The following is a 16768-nucleotide window of genomic DNA, read 5'->3' as shown; positions in this document are numbered from 1 at the left end:
ATCATGCAAATGGTTTATAATGGTTTATAGCATTAGGTGACTATTTAATTTTGGTTTTTCAAACTAGAAACTAAGATAGTGATATTGCGGTCCGATTGAAGGCTCTATAGAAAATCTCAAAATTTACATATTTTAAATTGCCCCTGCGTTCTTAGGAGGTCTATGAATAAGAGCCTCGTTAACAAACATCGTGTATTCCTACGTGGGCATCTGATATACCTAAATTGGTATATATATAGTTGACAAAGATTGAAAAGAAAATATTCGTGGCTTCCGGCTAATTTTTGTAAGAGCCAGTCTGCCTCGCGCACTAAACTCCACGTGGTGCGAGAGGCAGGCAGGCAGGCAGGCAGGCACCAGCTCGCTTGCACTGCAGCGCTGCAGCTGCACGCGCCGAGTCGATCGTTTCGTGGGCTAGCTGCAGCCTACACTGGAGGTGGCTAGCTTAGCTAGCTAGCTCGGTCCAGGCTCGCTCGCTCCTGCAGGCTAGCTAAGGCTGGCGGCGGCGCAGGGTCTCGTGCGCGCGCGCGCGAGCGAGCTGACGACGAATCAATGGAGAGCACATGCCTGCAACACGACCTCCCACGGCGTCGGCAATGGCAGCCGGCCGCTCTTTCTCGATCGGCTAGCCGGAGGAAGAAGAAGAAGAGGCCGGCCCTGGGAAGTTGCCGCTAGCTACCTAGCTTGGCTCTGCATCCTCTCCACCATCGTCGTTCAGTGATGCAGCAGCGGCGATGCAATTCGGCACTGATCCATGCCCAGCTCAGCCGCTACCGGCCATGGCTATGGCTAGCCAGGGACCATCCATCCATCCATCCTCCTCAATGCAAGTCCTGATCATCCATGTGCATGCAATGCAATGCAAAATCCATTCTTGTTTTGTCTCAGAATTCAGACGCCATATATATATATATCTGTGATCTGTCTCCAATACTTCAGTTGTAGTAGTAGCCAATATGTCGTCAGACTGAAATTTGATGCGTAGCAACGCCTGGTTGTTGGCAATAATTCGAAGAAATGACGCACTGCTAGTAGTGTACTACTACCACTATTATAGTAGTAGCAGGCTACATGGATTGGGTACGTAGAACCCTACGAACAGAGAGAGCCTGATCAGTGCACACCATGTTCTTCCCTTTTTATCTGCAATGCAGCTTGCAAGGCTTTGCCTACCTACCATGCATGACTGACCTATGGAGAAGTTGCAGTATTTAATATCTCTGTTAGGTCTAAATTCCTTCTGTTGTGTGCTCATCCGGTCTTCGAGTTAGGCAGAGGATTATTCTTGATTCTAGGATCTCCATTGCCGATTTGGGCTGTTTTAGTTTATAGATTAATTGCAGGCTAGTGCACAGTGATAGTTTTCTTGGATACTCTCTTTTGCTTTGATCATGATTAAAAGATTCACTGGCATAGTGGAAGGCACTTAACACGGGATTACAGGTCAACAATATATATGCGTGCACATCATCTGCACAATATTCCTTCCTCGAGCATACATATCGTCGTCGACTTCGAGTCTTGCTGAAAAAAAAAATAATCAGCGACTGAATTGACTGGGCTAATTCAATCTACCTCTGTGAAACAGTTGCATTCATGTGACGTACGTTCAGATTAAGCACACAACAAATCTCTATCCCTCTGTTCAAAACTAATCAATCATCATCATAAAGACCCATAATTCGACCATCTTTCATACTCTTCTGCACTCGTTTTCAACAGTTTGAGTTCTGGAATGTCCCAGAAACCGAAGTTCCAAAACTTAAACAATTCATTCAAAAAACGGCATGTTCATCCATCCATTCATGAATGCATGCTGTTTGGACTAATTGCAGAGAATCAAGCGACTATTACCCAATTGGTCTCTTCCTAATCACCTTGTTTTAATACAGGGGGGCTAATGCATAGTAGCTATAGGCGAGGTGAAAGTGATCGGAAGAGGTCACATGTGGTGTGTCTGAGACGTTGGGTAGGTATAGACCATGCTTATCTCATATGGTTTTCTGAAAAATCACAACACCAAAACTGGATGCAATGCATGGTGTGTGATCAGTCCCCTACCAGACATGCCATGCAGGTGATGTGGTTGCATGTGAGGTCATTTGTCTGGCTTGCATTTGCATGTTCGTAGGCAAGGCTACAGGAAAATGGCTAAGTGACATGATCTTTTCAGCATGGTGTATTGTGTTGTGTCTAGTAGACTATATGGAGAAAAGTCAGAGAGATCAGAACAGGGTGAAAAAGGGAAAGAAAAAATCCTTGCATATGTTTGTGGACTCTGCATATCTCCTGTTCTGTGATATACTGATATGTGAATCTTTGTCCTATGATAGATGAAGAATTGAAGATCATGAAGTGGATGGAAGTTCAGTCCAGTTTTATAAATCTGAATCAATTCATACCATATGTAGAATAGTAGTAGAATGACATGTGCAGTGTGGTTTACCTCTCACCATTTGAACAGGTGGTGCTTTGAATGTTGAACCGGTCTTCAAGACACAGATTTGAATAAATATTTTTTTACTATGATTAAGATTTACTTTGAATACATATTTACTTATATGCTAACATAGGTTAAAAATTGATTTTTCTCTATGCATTCTCATATCCTACCAAAACTAAACTACTCAACTGAAACTTCTGTAACATTCCTACGAAATTGCTAAAGTACGCTCACTAGCAAACCCAACCAGTAAAGGTAAATTAAGAATCTCCCATAAAAGATCAATCCAACCTAATCAAAACATCAAAACAAACCATCTTTTCGCATCTACTTATAATTATAAGCTAAAATTTAAATTACAAACCTTATATTTTAAATGAATTTTGGAGTTTTTTTGTCGTATTTTATTTTTTAGTTTTACTCTAAAATCACTAAAACAATATATAAGAAATTATTTATAATTTATGTTTTATTTGCAAATAACGTTTAGTTTTTTAGCGCTCCGTAACTAGACAAGGGTCTAGGTGGGCCCAACGACCATGCTGCTAATGAGGGACATCTTATGTGGGGCCCAGGAGCAGCAATCCGAACAACGAAAAGATTCCAACGTTACGATTTCCCTCCTTATTTATAGCCCATTTCCATGGCTCCCGCACCACACTCCCTTGGCGCGCACATCACGCAAGGAAGACGAGACCAAGATCACTTGCTCCGTTGCCGCCGGCGATCAGCGAGACCGAGAAGGCGGCGGCGCCACCGGCGACCAGCTAGCGCGTGCTGCTACGACCGATGGCTCGGCCGCAGCAGCGGTACCGCGGCGTGCGGCAGCGCCATTGGGGCTCCTGGGTGTCCGAGATCCGCCACCCTCTTCTGTACGTGCGTGCGCGACGCCGTCGTCGTCGTCTTCGTCGCCGGTGGCCGTTTCGAGAGTCGCTCATCGGTTTTGCGGTGGTGGTGGTTTTGGCTTTGCAGGAAGACGCGGATATGGCTGGGCACGTTCGAGACGGCGGAGGACGCGGCGCGCGCCTACGACGAGGCGGCGAGGATCATGTGCGGCCCGCGCGCGCGCACCAACTTCCCCGCCGCCGAAGCCAGCGCGGCCGCCGCCGTGGCCGCCGCCTCCTCCTCGTTCCTCTCCGCCGCCCTCGTCGCCAAGCTCCACCGGTTCAACCTGGCGTCCGTGCAGGCCACGCAGCGGCAGAGGGAGGCGGCCACGGCCGCAGCCACGCCAGCGGCATCATCCGCCGCGACGCCGCTGGGCAGCAATGCCACCTTCTCCGACGACTCAGGGACGGCGACGGCGACGACGTACGGCGCGGAATGGAGCGGCGGGTTCCTCGAGGAGCAGCACGTGGAGCAGATGATCGACGAGCTGCTCGACTCCAACTTCTCCATGGAGATCTGCTACTAGCTAGCAAGCGCTGCATCTCCAATGCCGCCATGCGTGTCGCCTCTCTCCGCCTCGCTCTGTTCTTGCGCTTGCACCAGCGAGCACTGCATCCGGATGCCATGCAGCTCTTTGTGGCTGTGGGTTGTGTGAGAATGCATCGATCGAGCTCCATATTAGTTAAGCCATACGAGTTCTTGATCTGTTCTTCTCTAGTACATGTATATTACCTAGAACTATTAGGCTATTAGCATCCAGCATAGAGTAAAAGACGAGCCTTTGTTCTGAATTCTGGTCTTGGATTTGCTATATCCATCAGCCCATGAGATTCTTTCAGAGAGAGAGCTGTTGCATTTCCGATGTTCTTATGCAATGCACCACACCAAGATCAGTACAGGTTCTGAATGATGATAGTAAAATGAAACGAACCAATGAATGACACTTTCCAGAATTCACTGTATTAAACTCTGGAAGCAATCACATTCAGACAAGAGATTGATTTGTTAATCACTCTCAATCTTATCTAACCCAGGCAGTATATCAGTATGACGATGTTGATGATGATTGAAGAGACTCCTCTGCTCCTCTCCTCACACCTGACGCATGCCACGACCTGAATTTTTTTTTTCTGATTGACCCTTTCAAGCACGTAGGCCAGGGGCGGCGCCTTGTTCTCGCAAGCGTCCGAGAGCGGCAGATAACGTGGCGATCATGGCAAGCTGCACAGCCGATCATATCAGAGTGGGCGTCCTTTCTTGTGCGCTTGTGACATCGAACACATGAAGAAGACGATGACGACCACGACGACGACGACGGTATCTAGGAAGGGAGGATGCACTTCATCATGGCCGGCATGTGCCTCCACATGACTTGCCAATTCCGGTCAGCCTCTCCACTGAAAACTTTTTTTTTTTTTGCAGGCGTTGGGTGTTTCTGTCAATCACACACACACTCTGCCTGCTAATTTCAGTTTCAGGTTCAGGGATTGGTTGATAGGGTGAAGTGAACCCTGCGTTGTGTTTAGGCAGGAGGCATCTCTGCAATGCCACCACCAACCAATGACCAATCCATCGCATTTTGGAGGGGTAAAGAGGGTGTTCTTTGGAGTCCTGACCGGCTTTGTGGCTGGCTGCAGCCTGCGTTCATGTCTGCGTGTCGCTGGGGCATGATTCAGCAGCTCGAACTCTGTGCGAAAGCTGCCTCCTACCTGTGCTTCTGAATCGTGTGACACCACTTTGATCTTTTGATTCCTTCCGCTGCTGCATCATTTCTCATTTCATCACGAGAGGGGATTGATTCATCACTCTTGTCCATCCTAATCTCTGAACTTTCACGTCGACTGATAACTCTGAACTCGGCTCTCTCCATTGCAAGCAAAAACTGGAGTCACTTGCTACTGGCATCTCCAACAGGTATCTAAAATTGATCTATAAAACTGAATTGTAGGAATTTAAGCAGAAATCATACCTCCAGCAGGTTACTAAATCTATTTTCAATATTTACGCATTCGTAATATCAACTTTCTTGTATACCAAATTTAGGCAAACATATGCGTTCCTAATACAAATAATTCAGTTTTTTGTTTCTGTTGGAGGAGGAATAAATTTTAGGCCCAACATATGATTTTGGAGAGTTAAGTATTAGCGTTCTATTCGAGATGCTCTTACCACGCTAAACATTAGGCACGTGGCAGTTTCTTAGGCGAGTGTTGTTTACTTCACTACTGCAAACTGCAAGCATGGCTTGCCAGTTGCCATACTTTTGCCTCACCTGTCAAAGACTCATCTCTTTGTCAATCCTTCACTGCTTATGAGTTATGACAGGGTTCAGTAAACAAGTGCTAATCCCCTAGCAGCATTGGCCATTGCTTATATTTCATTGTCTAATATGGATTTTTCCAGCAATGGCTGCATGTGCAGCAGCACAAACAGCTCCATCTGCGTTTGATACTTTGGTGAGCAGTAAAACGAGTCACCAGTCCATCTCATGACACAGATTCCCCTGCTTTTAGCCAGTTTGCTGTCTCAGTCTTCCTGCAGAAAAGAAAGTTAAGTCGACAAAAGAACACACCTGTTGTTCATCTAGTTGTTGGGCCAGCCAAATCCATCCATAGGGATGTACACGGGGAGCAGAAAATTAGGAGGATATAGGTTCTTTGAGTTCTCTGATCCTCATGGCCTCAGATTGTCAAGGGACACATGATTGAGAAAGACAGTAGCAGTAGTAGTAGCAGCATAGAGGAATCATCTGCATGATGTGTTTGAGAGACAGAAGCATCCCTTGTGTTCCTGTCCTCTTCTATCATTATCTCCATAATTGAGTGTTCCTCCCTATTAGGAGATGGCTACAGTGCTGCTCTTTGGCAGTTGCTACTTAGCTACATTGTCTCTGTCCATGATCTATGCAAGCACTAAATTTCAGGTGCTCTAATTTTTCCCAACAAAAAAGAAAAAAGTAATTTTCTCCCTTAACTATTGACTGAATCTGATTTTGGTCGCCCTAACCGCAATATCAGATACAAGTGATCCCTTAAATATCAAAATCAATGCAAAATAACTCTCTCGAGGTTTGGTTGATGGTTTTTGTCGACATGCCAATCTTGACCATGTCAACCCGCTATGTTGATGGAAACGGCGGGCTAAACCATCAGAAGTTACTTTGTTACTTTGTACATGTTTTAATAGTTGGGGGAGCACCCATGCCTTGTATTGTGGTTGAGAGATTAAAATCACACTTGGACAATATCTGAGGGAGCAAATTTTGGGTTTTGGGATTAAGGGACTCAACTCGACGATAAGTCGAGAAACCTCGACGTTTGTAAAATTTATTCATAAATTGTTTTTTATTTACAAATACGTTGTTTGATTTTTTTTTCTAAATAAGCCAACCAATCACCCTCTTAGTGATTTGTCCTAATGTTTATAATTTTTGTTTGTTAGTTGCAGGATCTTATCAATCGTTGACAGAAGATTTTGAATACTTTTATTGCCTCGAGCAGAGATACTTGCCCAAAAGCAGTACTCCAGTTGCTAGTTCAGAGTCTGGCATATCAATCTGAATGTCCCATGAGTTGGCAGTATATATTTTCGTTGCCCTTTGTGTAGTTTGGGAAAAAATTAACTTTTTGCCACTTCTACGAGTTATGAGTGATCAAAACAGATTCGTACTCGCTGTATATGACATGTAAACCCTTATAAGTCTATGACAGATAGTTACAGTGGCAAATCTATTATGAACATTAGTAAGTGGAAAGATAAATGCCCGTAGTTTGGAACTTTGGATCAAGCATGTTGTGGGATGATAGAGTTGAATATTGTATTATGGTAGAATTTTCTCACCTTTTACGCTCATGCTTCATGAATTATTAAATAATATTTTTTACAAAATAAATTATATATATATATATATAATCATCATCATATCTTTCTAAAATAGATCTTTAACATTACACTAATATTTAATTACATAATTTATATTATTAAATAGATAAAATAAAACTTTCATCTAACATCTTAAGCTTATCTCAAACACAGCCCAAGTGTCAGTCGCACCGTGTTGCTAACTTGCTGTTAGCTTTGCTGCCAAGGAGCTATCCAGGTTTCTTTATCTCGTATCCTGAGATGAGACAGGTCGTAAAACGGAGCTGGAATTGTGAATCATTTTGCATCTTGTCTTCGAATTATCCTGACAAGAATCGGTGTATCTGTTTTTTTTTGTCAAAAAAATATCTTCTCTCGGCTTTATCTAGGTAGTGCTGTGTTTTTTTTGACAAAAGATATACAATCATCTATTTTTTTATAGCTATTTAATAATATAAACGATAAAATTAACTAATACAAAATTTAAAATATACGAACAAATGTAAGATAATAAATTCGTGTATATATATATATATTTTAAAGATATACCATTCGGTAATTAATGAAATGTGTGCGAAAAACCGATGAATGCTTAAAAAAAAAAAAAGAAACGGCCTTGTGTGTTGGGCTCGAACTCCCCGGATCCGTTGCGTGCGTGCGTACGGTTTGGGGTTCGGATTGGGTTGCTTCACGCCTCGGCGTGTCACGGTCGCGCAATTCGGGAGAGGCGTGAAACACCGTCCGCCGAGCGATCGCCGCCTCCGCCCCCACGCCACGCCACGCCACGCAGCGCGACGCCGCACACGCGAAAGCGGAAAGGGGTAAACCCACCGAGCGGAGCGGAGGAGCCACCGGCCCCGGCGGCGAGCCGGAGCCGCGGCGGAGGCGGCGCGGGCGGGGATGGGGAATAAGATCGCGCGGACGACGCAGGCGTCGGCGACGGAGTACTACCTCCACGACCTCCCGTCCACGCACAACCTCGTGCTCGTCGAGGTCGTCAGCCGCGGCCGCTTCCTCAAGTCCGTCCGCTGCAAGCACGACGAGGGCTTGCTCCTCGTCAAGGTCTACTTCAAGCGCGCCGGCGAGCCCCTCGACCTCAAGGTAAAACCGGCAGCCTTTGCCGGCGCTCCCTCCCTCCCTCCCGAGCCCCCCCCCCCCCCCCCCATCGATTTGGGGTTGGAGTCGCGTTTTGAGATCTGGCTGCTTGGTGTTGCAGGAGCATGAGCGAAGGTTGGAGAGGATCAGGAACGAGTTCGAGGGTTTGGAGGAATCCCATGTCTGGCCCTTCCAGGTGAGGATTGCGTGCTATTGGCACCCATCGAGTTTTGTCCGTGCTTTACTAACTAGCGCGATCGGTCCTGGGTTTTTAGTGCATTATTTTGTTGCATTGGGTTATCTAGTGGATTATAATTATTTTTAGAAAAATAATGCGTATTCACTTTGTTTGGTTTGGGTGGAAATTTCAGGTCGCAGTAAGGCTGTTTTCTTTAGTAAACTGTTTAGGGCTTTTCAAGTTATATCATTAGGGTTTCTAGGATATGATTTCAAATTCTATGATTTGGTTAAATTTTGATGGAGTTTGAAATATGCTCACGTCCTTGTATATTTTCACATGAGACAGTATGAAATAATGGAATCTAGCTGGATGCGAATGCGAAAAAGTATCTATGTCTACTCTAAATTTGTGTTCTCCTTTTATTTTTGGGTAACATACTGACGTGACATTGGATGCGTTCAGGTTTGGTTACAAACAGATAAGGCAGCGTATCTCCTTAGGCAGTATTTCTACAGCAACCTGCATGATCGGCTAAGCACACGGCCTTTCCTCAGTAAAATCGAGAAGAAATGGCTTGCTTTTCAGGTGAGCCATCCTTTTTTCATTGTTGTTGGGTGATCATTTGCATTTACAGAGGTGACGATCAGATCCTATGGTGATTGTTAGTATCCGTATAACTAGGTATAGTTATGAACCACACACTTCAAACTAGTGGAACATGTAAGAGTCATCATTCGTTCTTTCCATTCCAGATATCGTTGCCAACATAGCTCATTTGGTTTGCAGTTAATCCATGCTGTGGAGCAGAGCCATAGCAAGGGAATTTGCCACGGTGAGAAGGATTTACTGTGCATTAGCAGTAGTTCTTTTTGGCAAATTAATATTTACACTGAGTTTTCTTGTTAGGTGACATAAAATGTGAGAATGTGCTTGTTACCTCATGGAATTGGCTATATCTTGCGGACTTCGCATCTTTTAAACCGACTTACATCCCGGATGATGATCCATCTGATTTTTCATTCTTCTTTGATACTGGAGGAAGGCGAAGATGCTATCTAGCACCTGAAGTTAGTTCCTTAATCTGAATGATATTTGAAATTGCTATGCTCTTTTTTATTGATGGTATATGAGTTTATTTTTTCTCATTGGTGTAGTTTTGACACATATCACTAATCTTGTTATGGAACTTTGTATATTGCTTGTGCCTGCAAATTATTATGAATTCAAACAATATATTATTAAGGGGGAAAATGTAGTTGCATTATTGCAGATCCACAAATTTAAAACCTGTTATGCCCTGATACATGAATTTCTTAGTCTAGAGTAACATGTATATTGCATACTAGTCATGGCAGCAATGGTTTTTCCATTTCTCTTACAAAGACTGGGTTTACATGCAGTTGATTCATGAAATGAGTTGATACTATTTCATGGTGGAGTACTAGTTACTGGACTTAAAATATAACTGTAGATTTCTGGACTGAGTTGGTACTAATTCACTGCGGACTACTAGTCAGCATTTCCTATGGATAGAATTGTGTCAATATTAACGTAAATTGTTTTGAGTAACCAAACTGATGAAGGTAGCAGGGGAATTGCCTCTTTGAATTTCTCCACTACGATGAAAGTATATTGCCATATCCATGAGTTGATAACTCCATTCACTTGACCATTCACGAATAAACTCTTGCCATTTTCTAGGAGATTTGGACTCTTTCATTATTACTGAAAATTTAATAGTGGGAATTTAAAAAGACTTATGATTTAAAGGCAGTATTTGCATTTTTGCAATGTACTGTTGGATGTCTTGATGCTATATCTTTGATTACCTGCAACTCTTTTGAATAAACCTTACCTGCAACTCTTTTGAATAAACCTAACTCAATGTTTCCAGAGGTTTTATGAGCATGGTGCGGAAACCCAAGTCGCAGCAGATGCACCTCTGCAACCATCTATGGATATATTCTCTCTTGGGTATATGCTATTTCCTTATAAATCTTTATTGATTTGCTCAGGAATATGTTTTGTTCCATTTTCAGCATTTCACATGGCGAGGGCATAGGTCCTTTCAATCTCATAATCACAGTTGTCTATTGTTTGAACATACAAGTTCTATAATTTAACTTTTTTGAATTTGTTATGATTTGGCATCTCGTTTGGCAAAGAGGGACATCATATTTTCTTGTCAGATGAAATTTGATAATTGCTGATAGACAATGCAGAAACTGCTCTTTGTTGTCAATGGCATGCTTTTCTCTGTCACTCGGTATCTTGGCATTTGAGACATGCCATCAACCGAACTATGAAATTTAAGATTTTGATCAATTGTTTTAGATATAATTTTGATCAATATGAGGCTGCATGGTTTGTAATTGTACAACATTGTGTTCTTGATTTTATCAAAGAATGCTCAGTTAGAAATAAAACAATTATCTTAAGTTATAAATGAGAGACCTGTCCTTAGTATGTTTTGCGGCCTACATTTAAATATTTGCACATCCCAAAAGGAAATCGGTGTGTGACTAACTGACTACGGTAGGACCCTTGGTTAAGAAAATGAATCTTCTTCTTTCTTTAATAGCTCCCATTTTTCTGCAATACTTTGCTATGTTAGACCTGTTTACTGATTCTATATTTTTCGTTTCCTTATTCTCCAAATGGTAAATGGCTTGTCTCCTTTGCAGGTGTGTTCTTGCTGAACTTTTCCTAGAAGGACAGCCACTTTTTGAGCTTTCACAACTTCTAGCTTATCGGCGTGGTCAGTATGACCCTATTCATACCCTAGAAAAGGTTTCTGGTATTGTTCCTTGTTCCTTTTAATCAGTTTATTTATATTCTTTGTTTGAATCATTCAGGAAGTGTTGTTCTTCAATCTAGGATTTGGGTTGGCATGTCTTATGTTCACCTCTCAGCAACTATCAACTATGTACCCTTTCGTATTGTTTATTAAATGCTTCCACAGTTACTTCTGGTTATTGTTCTGTCTATTAATTCTGTTTAACCTCAGTTTTCTTGCCTAATTGTTAGGAGGTGAAAATACACACAGAGAGCTGTGTTTTTTCTTGGTTATTCTGTTCTTGTCCTGCAAAATTAGAATATCTTCCTGGGTCATGGGGTGGAACATTAGATAACAGCACAACTACTAGTCAAATATATTTAGTGTATATGGTATGGTGCATACATTGGAAGTGCACCTTGAATATTTATCCTTTTACTGTTCTCGCTTCTTGGATTTTGCTTCAGAGTAATTACCACTAGCTACTACCTTTTGGAGCGTGATTTCTTTTGAAGCCTTAAGGAGATCAGTGCTGAGAATTTCAAACTACATTTACTTTTGAGGTTTAATGATGAATATGTGACAATAGTTTGATGCTATTAAGATATGTCATACATGCCATCTGCAATCTTAGGATTCAATTGATGATAGGATTATCGTGTTCATGATTTCCCATTAACTAAGAATAGAGCAATCATTATTCAATTTATTCAAAAATAAAACATTAAATCATATATTTCAGCAACAAATGATCACAAGATCCCTGTATTGTGTGTGACAAGTTACTTTTTTACACCTAATTTCATGGACCCGTTTGGGATGCAGTTAATTTTCCAGATTCCTGTTTGGATGAATGCTTGCATTACAAAGGTTCTGGAATAGCTCAGGGTCCACTTCAGAATGCCTTAAAATTATTTACAGCATGCAGTTCTTGTAATGTGTTGACTTAAAAATAATTTCCATTTCCAGTAGTATGTTAGAAGTACATGAACCAAGAGAACTGGATATTTTGTGGACCTAAATAGATGAAAATGGACTCAGGGATCTCAAGTTTTACATTTATTTGTCGTTGTATTCAGTCCTTGCAAATTGCTTATTTACAAAAGATGCAAATCATATGCATTTGTTTCATCCAGTTAAAATGGCTCAATTTTCATTTGTGCTTGCAGATACAAGATACCGGTATCCGTGACATGGTACTTCACATGATTCAGTTAGACCCGAAAGAAAGGCTATCATGCAAAAGCTACTTGCAAAAATATGAATCTGTTGTATTCCCAGTTTATTTCTCGAAATTTCTCCACAAGTTTTTCTCAGATATTGTTCCACTTCACTCTGATGCTAGGGTAAGGATCAATTTTCATCTCTGTTAAACTTCTACTTCCTCTGTTATTCTCAACCGCAAGCATTCATTCCTTTCTACAGGTCGAAAAGACTCGAGAATATTTTGAAAAGATGCATGATGTAATGATAAGTGGGTCAACACTTGAGAAAATTCAAGGATCTGCTACTGTGTCAGTGCATAATAAATTATCTGGGGAAAAAGGCATCACAGGGCAAACTATAAATTCATCAAAAGAATATGCCAAAAGTATACCTGTAGTTAAGATAAACACTCCTGGACAGCATAAGCATGTTGTTGGAGATCTCAATTTCCTCCTCAAGGAACTGGAGAAGGATGATCCTACAAGTACAAAGATCACTCAAGACACAGACCAGTCTGTTACTTCCAATGTTTCCCATGCAAATGGTATTCAGTCCTTGCGGCAGGTTTGTCAAGCTGGAAGACAAAATGGTTTGATGGGCCAGAACAATTGTGTATCTCACTTGCACAAGATCTCAAAGAGTAACCTACTTGCGTTAGTGTCTAGTTATGATGCCCAATCAGATACCTACAATTTTGACATTTTTCAACAAACGGAATACAAGGTGAGCTGTGAAGGCATGGTTTTGCTTGCCTCATTACTTTGCTCGTGCATACGAAGTGTCAAAAAACCGGAGCTTAGAAGGGCTAGTCTGATACTTCTGAAGATTTGCTCTACATACATAGATGATGATAGCCGCTTACAGCTGGTTATTCCATATGTTATTGCAATGCTTTCAGATCCAGCTGCCATAGTCCGTTGTGCTGCTTTGGAAACTTTGTCTGATGTCCTTTGTCTTGTTCAAGACTTTCCTATCAGCGACGCAAAGATATTCCCAGAGTACATCCTTCCAATGCTATCTTTGCTCCCAGATGATACAGAGGAGAGTGTTAGAGTTTGCTATGCCAGCAACATTTATAAGTTGGCCTTAACAGCCTACAGGTTCCTGCTTCGTTCCCGGAGTATAGAAGATGCTAGGCCTCTTGAGGAATCAATGGTAGCTCCCAGGTCACAGTCTGTAGAATCTCCAGCAAAGAAGCAGCACGACAGCATTAATGGTCAACTTGCACGACTCAGAAAATCTATATATGAAATAGTGCAAGAGTTGGTAATGGGACAAAAACAGACTCCTAATGTCCGCAGAGCTCTTCTGCAAGATATAAGTTACCTGTGTTACTTCTTCGGACACAGACAAACTAATGATTTTCTTCTTCCCATACTTCCAGCATTTCTAAATGACCGTGATGAGCAGCTCCGTGCAGTTTATTTTGGTCAGATTGTTGTCGTGTGCTATTTTATCGGTTCCAGAAGTGTTGAGGAGTATCTCTTGCCCTATCTTGAACAAGCACTAAGTGATGATATGGAGGCTGTGCTTGTGAAAGTACTTGACTGCTTGACTATGATGTGCAAAAGTGGTTATTTGAGGAAAAGGGCAATTGTTGGTCTATTTGGAAAAGCTCTTCCCTTGCTGTGTCATCCAGTCCAATGGGTTAAACAGTCCGCTGTAAGATTTGTTGCTTCTTGCAGTGAGAGCATAGGGCCTGTAGATACCTTTGTATACCTCTGTCCGCATCTTAAACATTTTTTACACAGGGAGCCACCATCGTGGTCATCAGAAACTGCTCTTCTTTCATGTCTTAAGCCTCCGGTCTCAAAATTAGTCCTATACCAAGCTTTAGAGGATGTCCACGATGCAGGAGACATTTTACTGAAGGGTGACGGTAAAAAGGAAATGACAGTGCATGGTGGAAGATATCCTGCCATGACACAAAGTGTTTCATCAACTACAATTGAAGATGATGCGAGATTGAGAGGACCTAAGTTATCCAGTGACTTGTCTTTGAACATTAAAGATTGTTCTTCTGCTAATTCGGCATATATAAGCTCTGCAGTACATGCATCCAGTTCATTTTATGATGGTGTACCTAAAGGAATACCCTTATATTCCATGCAAGGGACATCACTACATGCGAATTTGGGATCTGACCGGCATGGGGGTTTATCAAGTTCAGTTCCAGGCCTTCATACTAGAGAAAATCATTTCAGTAGCATGCACCGAGATGGGAGCATCAGTGACTCGCTGAATAGCATCTCCTCTATGCCAGGTGATGTCATTTCCAACTCTGACACTTCAGGATCGTTCACCAGACCAGCAGTGGCTCTCGAGACAAGTTGGAGACCTCGTGGTGTTCTGGTGGCACATCTCCAGGAGCATCGCTCATCTGTCAATGATATTGCTGTATCAAATGACAACACCTTTTTTGTAACAGCTTCAGATGATTCAAGTATTAAGATATGGGATACAAGAAAATTGGAAAAAGATATTGCCTTCAGATCTAGGTTAACGTATAGCCTGGGTAGTAGCCGAGCTCTATGTACGACAATGCTTCATGGTACTCCCCAAGTTATTGTTGGTGCTAGTGATGGCACATTGCACTTGTTTTCTGTTGACTGCACACGTGGTGTAGGGAATGTCATAGAGAGATATTCTGGCATAGCTGATGTAAAAAGGAAAGATTTGAAAGAAGGTGCAATTCTCAGTGTTGTGACCTGTTCCTCAGAGAGTTTTAGCCCAACCATCCTTTTCAGCACTGAGCATTGTGGTGTACATAAATGGGATACAAGGACCAATTCTGAATCTTGGTCCTTTAGATCTTCACCAGAAGAGGGGTACATATCGGCACTTGTAGTGGGCCAGTGCGGAAATTGGTTCATCTCAGGGTCTTCAAGAGGTGTTCTTACACTGTGGGACAACAGGTTTCTGCTTCCTGTTAACTCATGGAAATATTTGCCAGCAACCCCGATAGAAAAGTTGTGCTTGTTTATACCACCACCGAATTCAATATCTTCTTCTGGGAGACCCGTGGTTTTTGTTGCAGCAGGCCGCGATGAAGTTACCCTGTGGGATGCTGAGAACGGAAGCCGTCACCAGGTAATATAGATGGCTCTTTTTGTTGTTTTCTAAGCCCGGTCACTGTTGATAAAATCTCTTTACTCATTTGAGCAATTAGTTAGTGTTCTAAAAACGTCTGCACTTTGTGATAAACGAACACCTGTATCTGATAGTGCCGTCATGTGATACCTGTAAATTTGATGAACTATGCAGATATTTAGAACAGCAAGCACCGAGAACGAAGCTGTTATACCAAAGGCGCCATCAATACATCCAAATACTAAAGATGAGACGCGGCCAGCAAATTATAAATTCAGAATTGAAGAATTATGTGACCCGCCTCCACGCCTTCCAGGAATCCGTTCTTTGCTTCCTTTGCCAGGAGGGGACTTATTGACCGGAGGAACAGACTTGAAGATACGCTACTGGGATCAGGCCAGGTTCAATATTTGAACTATATATACACTCGTGGTTTTGCATATTTTATCTTTTGCAAGTGCATGATGTTTATGTTGATGTTTTTGAAGGCCTGAGCAAAGCTTCTGCATAGCTGGTCCCTCGGTGAAAGGAGCTGGAAACGAAGAGTCCTACGATATAAGATCCAGCTCTTGTGTACAAGTTGTGCAGGTAACTACTAGTAGAGTATATTTTGCTGCTACAGCTAAACCGTTCAGTGCTGTATCTGTTGTTTGTTTTGTGCTTCCCGGTGTTTTCTCAAACAATTCTCAAACTTTCAAATCATCATTTAACAAATTTGCAAGTCTTGAAGCTAAGAGTGAATGCTTTTTGTGCAGGAAATATGCAGACAGCCTATGACGGCGTCCAGGTTAACCCACAAGACGCAGCTGGCCATCGCCGCCGCGGATTCCGCGGGATGCCACCGGGACGCGATCCTCGCGCTGGCTTCCGTGAACTTGTCGAGCCAGAGGCTGATCTCGGGCAGCAGAGATGGCGCCGTCAAGGTGTGGAAGTAGCCGCCCGCCGCCTCCATCTCTTACCGGTAAGAGATGGCGTTCCCCATGTGTACATATTAGCATCTGCTTAATTTAGGCTTACACTGTTTACAGCACATGACATTAGACACGGTACCTCAGTAGTACATGCAACCATTGCTTCTTGACCGTTGTACATAACATGATTTCTGCCAATACAAAGCAAGAATTGGCTTATTAATTGCCATGTATATGTACATGTGCCCTCACTGTTTGGCTTTTTCATTGTATATATACAAACGGCGTAACTGTAAACGAAAAATAATTTATGAATAACA

The 16768-nt window shown here is 42.4% G+C and overlaps 2 protein-coding genes across 2 annotated transcripts; both read left to right on the top strand.

Moving 5' to 3' along the window:
- Positions 1 to 3118: 3118 nt before the first annotated feature.
- LOC102700685 (ethylene-responsive transcription factor ERF003) lies at positions 3119 to 4317 on the top strand. The gene is made up of 2 exons (XM_040521290.1): positions 3119 to 3315; positions 3416 to 4317. Exons 1-2 carry the CDS (start codon positions 3233 to 3235, stop codon positions 3852 to 3854), a joined length of 522 nt encoding a protein of 173 aa, XP_040377224.1. The 5' UTR covers positions 3119 to 3232; the 3' UTR covers positions 3855 to 4317.
- Positions 4318 to 7945: 3628 nt separating this feature from the next.
- On the top strand, positions 7946 to 16687 carry LOC102708417 (serine/threonine-protein kinase VPS15). The gene is made up of 12 exons (XM_040520468.1): positions 7946 to 8290; positions 8406 to 8480; positions 8928 to 9050; positions 9252 to 9297; positions 9372 to 9532; positions 10360 to 10439; positions 11150 to 11255; positions 12411 to 12587; positions 12667 to 15537; positions 15712 to 15938; positions 16026 to 16125; positions 16293 to 16687. Exons 1-12 carry the CDS (start codon positions 8090 to 8092, stop codon positions 16470 to 16472), a joined length of 4347 nt encoding a protein of 1448 aa, XP_040376402.1. The 5' UTR covers positions 7946 to 8089; the 3' UTR covers positions 16473 to 16687.
- Positions 16688 to 16768: the final 81 nt, after the last annotated feature.

This window comes from Oryza brachyantha, chromosome 2 (assembly GCF_000231095.2).
Source record: "Oryza brachyantha chromosome 2, ObraRS2, whole genome shotgun sequence".
In the NCBI taxonomy this organism is placed as follows: domain Eukaryota; kingdom Viridiplantae; phylum Streptophyta; class Magnoliopsida; order Poales; family Poaceae; genus Oryza; species Oryza brachyantha.
Note: the sequence above shows the minus strand (reverse complement) of the source record. Positions and strands in the feature narration are given on the sequence as shown.